This window comes from Eurypyga helias, unplaced genomic scaffold (genome assembly GCF_000690775.1).
Source record: "Eurypyga helias isolate BGI_N326 unplaced genomic scaffold, ASM69077v1 scaffold5141, whole genome shotgun sequence".
Taxonomy (NCBI): domain Eukaryota; kingdom Metazoa; phylum Chordata; class Aves; order Eurypygiformes; family Eurypygidae; genus Eurypyga; species Eurypyga helias.
Genome location: NW_010228816.1, coordinates 86,536 through 96,163, shown reverse-complemented (window position 1 = coordinate 96,163; position 9,628 = coordinate 86,536). Strand labels below are relative to the sequence as shown.

Sequence of the window (9,628 nt, the reverse complement as noted above, 5' to 3'; positions counted from 1 at the left end):
CTTTCAAGAGACTGAAATTGCTTTAAAAGATTGGTCTTCAAGTGACAATTATACTCAAGCTCATTTCTTGTGCAGTGTAGCTCAACCTATATGTCTGCACTTTAAGGGCTCCTTTAGCTCGAATGATCAGCAATCAGAAATAAAAATATCAAAAGAAATGTGTTGCGTATGTGTGTTTCTAACCAAAACAGGCACCACACAGTACATTAACTGCTGCCTGCCAGGCTGTTTGCTTTGGCTTTGCTGGTGCACAGATGGGAAAGGAACTTAACGTTTCCCTTGTTATTACTAAGTAAGTTTTTTGTGCTTTTATATTGATTAAGCTTAATGCTATTTCCAAAAACAAACAAATCCTACCTACACTAAACCAAAAAAACCCCTCATACCAACCAAAACCCAAAGCTTATCCAGTTGGTATCTATGCCTTTTGCACAGAACACCTCCAACATCCTGACAATCTACAGGAGTCAAAGAATCTTTGGGATTAGCACAGCATAAAGCTGTAGGTGTTAAAAGCCATAGATAACACACATACATATACAGGTACCACTGTATATATACGCACACGCACACAGATGTAGTCTTTTGTGTATATATATGCACACACACACAGATGTAGTCTTCAGAAGTTATCTGGCAGGATCTCTCACATTCATTTATTAGTTTACTGCCCTCTTGCAACTCTGAGGAAAAGACTTCTGAATTCCGACAGCAGTACGACGCAATGGGAGCTAAACAAGCGCTGGCACCAATCTGGGCTTTTGTGTGTTTCCTTTCCCTGTGAATGCACTCTTCTCTAAGCTGCTGCATAATTTTTCTGCACACAGCAAGTAACTGAGAAGTTTCATCTTGGAGATAATTGCCATTGCAGCAGTGGGTGAAGTGATTCCTAGCAATGGGTGTAACACCTCTGCCTCCCAGGGGACCAGATTCCTCCTTGCACACTTCACTATGTCACCCATCATGTGCCAGGGCTAATTCTGGAGGTGGTACCAGACCAAAAGGACACCGGGGTGCATTACTGCAGATGGAAGCTGCAAAGAACTGGCCTGAATAAGCAGCAAAGCCCAAACACTGGAGCATGCCACAGCATTTAGCAGAAGGGACATGCAAATATAGGAGGAAAGTGCTCTGAATACTTCCTTAGAGTCACGATAAAGAGAAAGAAACCGTTAAAAGAGAGAAAGAACTGCCCCTTTTTTGTAACATTGCTGCTCGCAAGCTCTGCTCGTGGAGACTGATGCTGCACAGAGAAGTCACGTGGAGCTGAACGCATCTTACTCCAACCCTCACCACCAGCCTCTGCTACCTACAATGAATCTTCGGCTTGGGAACAGAATCCTCCGTCTGGAGTCACAGTCCCAGACAGCTGAATGCTTTGGGAAGCTGACACGTGCCTTGGCTTGGGAGACTGCCAGCTCTTTGATGCAGCAGTGCTCACAGAGGCTGACTGCAAAGCATGTGGAGGAGGGAAGGGGTGGAGGAGGCCTTAATTTGGCTGCCAACTTCCAAAGTGCTCACTCTCGGGAGGTTATGTGACAGCTGTGACTGAAGCGAGCGTGGGAGGATGCAACTGCAGGAAAGGGAAGCTCTCGGGCTGGGTTGGGTTTTTCAAAATGAAAGCCATAGCGGCATTTGCTGCAATGAGAACTCCGCTGTGGGTCAGGCACCTCTATTAAGGCAAGGCTTTCCACAAGGAAAGCCAAAGGAATGGCCCAGTTTAATGCATGCATAAGACAACTATTGAGCCATTCAGCAGATGCCATGTGCCCTCCATTAAAAAAGATGCCTGCATTCAAAGAAACCCACTGATCAGTGCCAACACCCAGCCAGGCAGCAAAGAAATACCAGAAGGAGCTGGAAACTCAGCTGTGAAATCTAGCACTTGCAAAAGACTCTCCTCCCAGCCCAGGCAGGAGAGGAGGAAACAGAAGAGAACCTGGTGACCAACCCCATGCCTGGAGCAGGCCCTGTTCCTTAGCAAAACTCCATGAGGCCAGAGGGCATCAATCCTACTAATGCCTCAGATTAACGAGAAAAGGCTCCTGGCTGCAGAAAAGCTGTTGAAAACAAACACAGGACTAGAGGCTTCAGGCTGTTCTCTGCTCTTCTAATATATCCATCTCCTGTGCAAAGATCACAGTTATTCTGGGAATGCTGAGCTGAATTTCTCTCATCATGCTTCTATTCAGTGGTCCCACAGATGCTTTCAGCCTGCCTCCCTGCATGGCCTTTCACTCACACATGCACACTTGTCTGCCAAAACACCTACCGGTGCATGGACTTTGCTGTGACCCCCAGCACGTGTGAGTGGTACCTGTCAGGAAAGCATCAGTTCATCCCTTCTCTCCATGTGTCCAGCCTTGACCCCACAGCCAACATGGGGGTGGCTGGAGCAGTGCAGCTGAGACCAGCCCCAGGCTGCTGTGTCTCTGAGGTGGCCACCAGCAGGTCTGAGATGGGGTCAGAAAGGTGTGCCTAGTTTGGAGATTGAAAAGTAGTGCTTTTCTAAGACAGAGAAAAGAAGAGGTCTCCTTTTTTCCAAAACCACACTAGTTAAGTACCACATCTCTCCATTATCAGGAGCCAGCTCATCAAAAGCAGATTGCCCCAGCGCGATCCTGTGGCACACTTCAGTAGTGTACAATCAACAGCAGGAGGGCAAAACTTCAACTCCATGACTTTCACTCATGCTGTGATGAAGACATATGGCATGAAAGCATCTCATCTAACTTTGCACACCCATGGTAGAGGTTCCTCTACCCCCAGTGACTAACTAGGATGTCTTTACAAATGAGGAAACAACAGATTAAAGTCATCTTTGGGTAGACATATAAAATATATGTACAGTTGTGCTGGTAGGACCATCTCTCTCCTGTTACTATAAACATCCTCAAAGTCTAAAATTAGGTGAGATAAATCCTCTCTCTACTGAGTCTACACAGGACGGAAACCCACTGAGTAAGTTGGGAAAATCATCACAGAAAACCCCACATTACAGTCACTGCTGGCTTGGATTCCTTCTGCACTGCTGGCCGCTCGAAGGCTGCTTTCTTCTCTCAGTAACTCCCCATTTAGCAACCCAAAGCTGAGAAACCCCTTTGGGACGATGCAAAGATTATTATATGGGAAGGAAACCAGATGAAATGCTAACAGTACAGCCCACACCTGAAATGTTACGAACATCGTCCTTGCTTTCTGGTCTTGCAGCCCAACATTCCCACCAAGGAAGCCCCAAATCTGCAGTTGTAAACGCCCCCTTCCCCATACTCCACTGATGGAGAGAGAGTGAGCGGATTCCATACCTTCAATGGGTTTGGGTACAAAATGTGATGAGGGTTTGGTTTTTTTCACTCGGTTTCCCTTCATAATTTGACCTTCTTTATTGAGTCCCAGGAACCACGCTCGGCCGGATTCTTGCTGCCGGTACAGCGTGGAAGAATAAATAACGTAGTAGTTTTCAAAGACAGATTCCTTAAATTTGCACTCTGGTGTGAAAACGTCCTGCAGTAAGAGAGAAAGAAAAAGCAATGGAAGGAATTAATCACTGATCTCCTAAATTAGGCACCACTGAGTGATACACGATGGTCACACGCTGCAGTTAGTTTAACAGTAGAAAACAACAGGCATCAGCAATACCAGCTCCCAGCAATAATACACATCCAGAAAACTCCCCACTGAAAGGAAAGCCTATCCTCCCCTGGCAGAGCTGTGGTTTGCAAAACAGCCTACAGTGAATGGGCTTAAAAAATATGCAGGAAAAGTCAGGAATTTGCTGAGATTTAGGCTGAAATACTAAACAAAAAGAAAAAAAAGAAGAAAACCAAGACAGCTGAGAGCAAAGAGACAGCCTTGCTGCTCCTCTGCTGCTCCCAGTGCCTTCCCCTGGCTTTGCTCTTACCTTCCCATGTGTTGGTCATTGTCTAAAACACTGAGGCTCTTTCAAACTCTTAGGGGCAAAAGGCAATTTATCAAAAGCATTTAAGCAGATTGAGAGAAATGGGACAAATACAAAAGCAAGAAACTACTTATTTATTTTCAAAGGCGACAGGAGGAGAGGCTGGCAAAAAGCCTGGAAATCTTTCAATAAAGAAAAAGAAGTAATTTTAAAGATTTCTGACACAAGTATTTCTTCAGACACTGAGAACTGGTCCCACACCTGCCCAGGAACAGAGGACATGTAGACCTGTCTGAGACGTTCCCTGAGCCTGTGCCAGCCATGGGGGTTGTGGCTGTGCCTTTGCCAATTGGAACCGCGCCTCTGCATAAAGTCTCAAGGAGGAAACTACACTCAACTACAGACCAAAACCTGTCATGTCCCAATAACTTTTCAAGATTTTTTAACAACAGGGAAATATTAAATTTCTTTTAAAAGAGCTGGCTATCCAGGGGACTCTGTTGCAGTGGGCTCCCAAACCTTCACTGAGGCAGACGTGGTTGTTGGTGGGTTAGGTTTTTTCCTAAATTTTGATTTTGAGCAGAAAATTCATCATAGCCAGCTGAATTCTCCTTCTGCATTCCTTAAAACTATGACTTTCTTGCAAAAAGGTCTCAAGTCACAATGAATATGCATTTTCTGAAGAAAAACTCCTAAAACCAAAAAATATATCCCTTTTCCCAGGACCCAGACAAGGTATCTCAGAGCCCCATGAGTGAAGGCAGATGCTGCTACAGGTGAGCGATGCTCTCTCACAAGCTCCTGCCACTCGCAAGTCTTTGGGAGCTTCTCCAACCTTGCTAATGGAAAACCCATGACCAACATCTGAGCAAAGCATCTGGAGTAATGCCACGTATTTACTGCAAACCTCATTTAAGAGTGAACATTTTGAACATTCAGCAACACTGAGGTATGTATTCCCAAGTGCTTTGGGGTTTATATAATGTGTTGCTGGTCTGACAATAAATCCAGCGTGCAACAGACCTACGGAGCCAGGCAGGCTTGCAGCCAGAGGAGATAAAGCACAGCAGAAAGCACGGAGCTGTACAGCACACAAGAGGTTTTCATCAATCATTAGTGCCACACAGATAAAAATGCTGTCAGCCCAACGGGTCATTTTGCCCTATCTGAAGGAGTCTTCCTTGCTGGAGAAGTAAATATTTTAGGAAGAGAGTGAAACAAGTTAAGAGAGCTCTAGATGACTTAGAGCACTATAAAACAGTGTTTGAAGTAGGTTCCCAAAAGATCAGTGTTTAAGCGCTCCTTAAATCTGCTCTGTATCTCCAGGCTTTGTCTTGCCTGGGAAGACGCAGCTCACGGGGGAGCTGGGCAGTTTGCAGGGGCCGCCCGGACTGGCTGGCTCGAGGGCTTTCCTTAGCACCGGGCCCAGCCAGCAGCAAACCCCACAACAGAGAGCATCTCTAAATCCAAACTGCACAACTCAATCCCCTTTCCCATGCCCTGGTTACCCCATCAACAAAACCTCATCGAGAAAATCCCCCTCAGGAGGACTGGAAGTTGGTAGGCTGCGAGGGGTAGCTATGCACTTGACCAAACCATGGCATTTACTGTACATGAGATATCTGGATGTTCAATGTCTGTTTTATTATCAGTGTGGAACAAAGACTATTTTTCATTTTCAATGAAGCAGAAACATAAAAGCTAACACATTTTGAAAATATTGTTTCAGAACAACAACAACAAAAAAATCCAGATTAAAAAGAAAAAACTTATTTAAATTCAAATTTTCAGATAAACATCTATTTTTAAATTACTGCAGTATAATATTTGATGACATGCAGCAGTAGTTCATGAAAGCAGATGCCATATTGTATATCCGCTTGTACCAATAAAGCAGCTAAAGTATGTTATTTTAAAGCAGATGTAAAGACATCAACTTAGCAAAGATTTAAAAAAATTAAGAAAAAAAATCGTGATTTTCTTTACATTTTTAAGCTCCCCCACAAGCAAACAAAACTGTCCCATTGTTTTTCTGAGTTGGTTGGTTGATTCCTCATCCCCCACAATTCAGTGGAAATAGCACTTTAGGACACTAACCATGGCAACAGCACCAAGAAACATCCCAGCTCTGTCCATTCGGCAGTTCAGAAAACCCACAGATTTGACAGCTAAGTTAAATAATGCCATTTTTAGTCCTTATTATTATCCCTCTTCTTACGTGTATCACCTCATGAGCAACAGCTACTGTCCAGCTGTGGCACAGAGGGACAGACCACCGGAACGCCATCCACCCTGCCAAAGCCGACACGCTGCACCCCCTGCACTCTCTCACTTGGTGCAGGGACCTTTTGAAACAGGCTTACAACGAAGCCCACTCAGTTATTTTTCTGACGCTCTCCTTGACAGAAATAGCATGACCAGGTAAAAGACAGTGAGAGGACAGATGGCTTCATCTTCTAATCACTGGTCTTTTTTCAGTCTTTCAACAAAGAAACAAATCATGACTTTGTTTTCTGTACAAACTCCATAGAGCTCTCAGTCCCCTGCCAGCACCATCATGAGCTCAGGTCACTCCGAAAACTCACCGGTTCTCCTCATTACAAAGTACCCTTGTGATTTAGAGGAAAAAAAAAAAAGGAAATATGTCTGGTTTTATCTTCATGTGAAACACATGTCTTTGACTAAATTATGTTTTGTATACAAAGTAAATAAAAACATTTATTTTTTATATGGAGATTTAGAGCCTGAGGTATTTTGTTAAATGACTATAGATATTACTGAAAGCAGTTGGAAAAAGCAGATCTTTTTTATATTGTTGAACTAAAAACCTGCATTAAATACTTTTAAAAGAAATGCTAATAACTTACATGCAAAACGATTAGCATCTGCCTGCAACTTGTTTTCTGTATCTCAATTCAATCCTTTGAACAAAAGGCAATTCCAGTAAGGAGAGTAATTAGATTTGCTTTGAAAAACAAACATAGGTCTGGTTTGTGCTAACTCCAGTGTTATTGGAAATTGCACAGTCTAGAAAAAAATAAAGCGGCAGCTATCACACAGAAAATTAGGGAGACCACGTTCAGTGAGACTTGTAATGAAAGAAGGAAGCTAAATGCATGCAACTGCCCTTTGGGTGGGGATTCACGGAATCAGACCTGCTCAGGGAGGGTAGAGGTACCGTGGATTGCCCCAAAAGCTATTTTTGGTTTACGAAAACAAGCTGTTTCATTCATCCTTGATCCCAGCAGTGTCACCTGACTTCTGTAGATGGAAATGTGGATGGGACTTCCAGGCACAAGCCAATCTCTGTATCATTTGGGCCAGTGTGGTCCTTCATGGAGGTGTTGAGAATGCCTGGCCCCATCTGCCCCCCTCCCTAGCACAGGCTGGGGGTGATCTGTGAGAGGACAGGTTTTTTTCTGATCCACCTCAACTTTAACCTGCCTGGTCAGGTAAATCTAACCCAGCCTCTTGGCCTGGAACACACCAAGTTAGATTGGACTCTTTTTTGCACTTCTGCAAAGATGGAGAAGCTCCACAGACATTGGTGGAGAAGCATTGCTACCAGACCCACGGATATTCAGGGAAGGTACTGCTGCCCTCGGACCCCTCGGCTCCTCCAAAAAATGCGGATCCAATGGTGTCACAGCCCTAGTGCGGGCACAGCACTGCCAGGGCAGTGGACAGCCCTTGTGCTGCTCCGAGCAAGAGAGAGCCGTGCTGGCCCCTGCCCGAACCAGGTCACTGGCACCCTGAGCATCCTCAGCCAGGAGGCGCAAAGAAAGGGTATCCCCGTAAGAAACAGCACGGTGCTCCTGGGTACTGATCAGCAGAGCGAGCAATCTGCTCCCTTGTTTGTTTAGACCAAGCACAGAAGCCCCTGATGTCCCCAGACCATGGCAGAAATGGTGACAGGTTTCCATGTGCAATGCTCTGAGATGAAAAGGGAGTCAGCCGAAGACTGTCACTAGCTGTTATATTCAAACCCAGCTGCTCACTCAGCATCCACCCGGACTAGGCCACGTGTTTGTATTTTCACTCTCAAAATTGCCAGATAAATAAAGATATCTTTTTTTTTTTTTAACTCAAGATCTCCTTTTATTATAACCCAAAGGAGAATAGCAAATATACACATCCACACGCAAACTAATGACTTAATAAATTTAGTCACTGAAACTAGCAGCAATAAAAGAAAAAGCCCATTCTGCAAGTAGTTTGTGCCATGGTTTAGGAAAGGGATGTTAATTATGAATGTTGAAATATCTAACTAACACACTCCCAGAGTAATGGTTTTCCTTTGTTTACAGCACTTACGGGTTTCTCTTTTATGTTCTGCACAATTACTGAGCCAGATCTTCAGATGGGATAAAAGCACTAAACTGCACCCAAGTCTATGGCATGGCAAGGCTTCCTTCCCACAGAATCTGGCTTAGGATGCTTACTGATGTTAGTGTTAATACTTAGAGCTCATTGAGTCATTTAAAACATACTAAGTAGGAATCACAAATATCATCAGAGCTATCAGCAGTGCCATTTCATTGTGGCTGCAGAGGCAGACCATGGAACAACTGGATCGTGTTCACTGTGTCTGTATAAAGCACCACTCCATCCCAGGGGAAAGGACGGATTTGCAGAAGAGCATCTTTCCCCAGTAAAGCCCATTCTACATTCCCCACAGACCTCAGGCAGAGCAGGGTGTAATCAACACCCCCCTGATGCCACCAGCAACGAGAAGTTCAGTGTTGCTATCAATGCACACAGACCTGCGTGCATAAACAAAGAAACCGGATTCTTGAAGACATTTGGGCTCCCAGATGAAATGCAGATGCCCAAATCCCATTTAAATGTGTGGAAGTTAAGAGAATTTGTGACTACAGACCTCATACCATAGCCCTTGACCCTGGCATACTCTCATTCCCAGGACAGGAACCACGTAGGTCCTGTTCCCAGGCTCAGCCCTATGCACACCCCAGCAGCACTCCCACAGGTCACAATGCCTTGCATACGGCCCGATCAAATTCAGTGTCCTCCTGCCTCAGCGCAGCTTCTCTCCTGACCTGGAGCTGCATCTGCCTGAAAATGCTTTAAAATAATTGTAGCTGAGCTCTCTCTTGGCATGTGATCAAGAACCGCAAATGTGCATCCAAACTTTACATCTCATCACATCTTTGTCCAGATGGCAGGTGATATTCTACTGTTCACACTCCATTTTTCCTCCCCCTTCTAGCTCCATAAGAGATTGGTGACAAGTCTTCTTGGTGGCCTTTTAGAAATAAGGGAGCACAGATATGTTTTAAAATAACAAGCTGCTACATGGGAGTGTGCAGCCTTGCTGCAGAGCAGAGATTCACTTGATGAGACAATATGGTATCTGCAAGTATTCTGACTCCGCCTGGACCATCTGTGGGTTGGAGGGAACACATTTGCAAATAAACCACCATCCACGCAGCTCTGGTCCCCAGCTCTGGGAACCGAGAAGCAGCATTAGACAGCAATCTACTTACTGCCTCTGAAAAATATCACAAGGGTTATCTGCCCTCCCTTGTGTGAGCACTCTCTGTCCCCAAGGTACACATTTGTTCAGTTGGCTTCGCTTTAAAACACCCAAGCAAGAGGTGCAGTGCAGGTCTGCTAAGTCTTGCGAGCAGACTCAGTATTTCATAGAATCATAGAATGGTTTGGGTTGGAAGGGACCTTAAAGATCCTCTAGTTCCAACCCCCCTGCCAACG

General features: G+C 44.8%; 1 protein-coding gene across 1 annotated transcript in view; it reads right to left on the bottom strand.

Moving 5' to 3' along the window:
- Positions 1 to 9,628, bottom strand: part of FGF12 (fibroblast growth factor 12) — a 79,109-nt gene that overhangs the window by 5,321 nt on the left and 64,160 nt on the right. Inside the window, exon 3 of the mRNA XM_010160146.1 lies at positions 3,306 to 3,504. Within this exon, the coding sequence (XP_010158448.1) occupies positions 3,306 to 3,504 (199 nt within the window). The remainder of the gene's footprint in view (positions 1 to 3,305; positions 3,505 to 9,628) is intronic.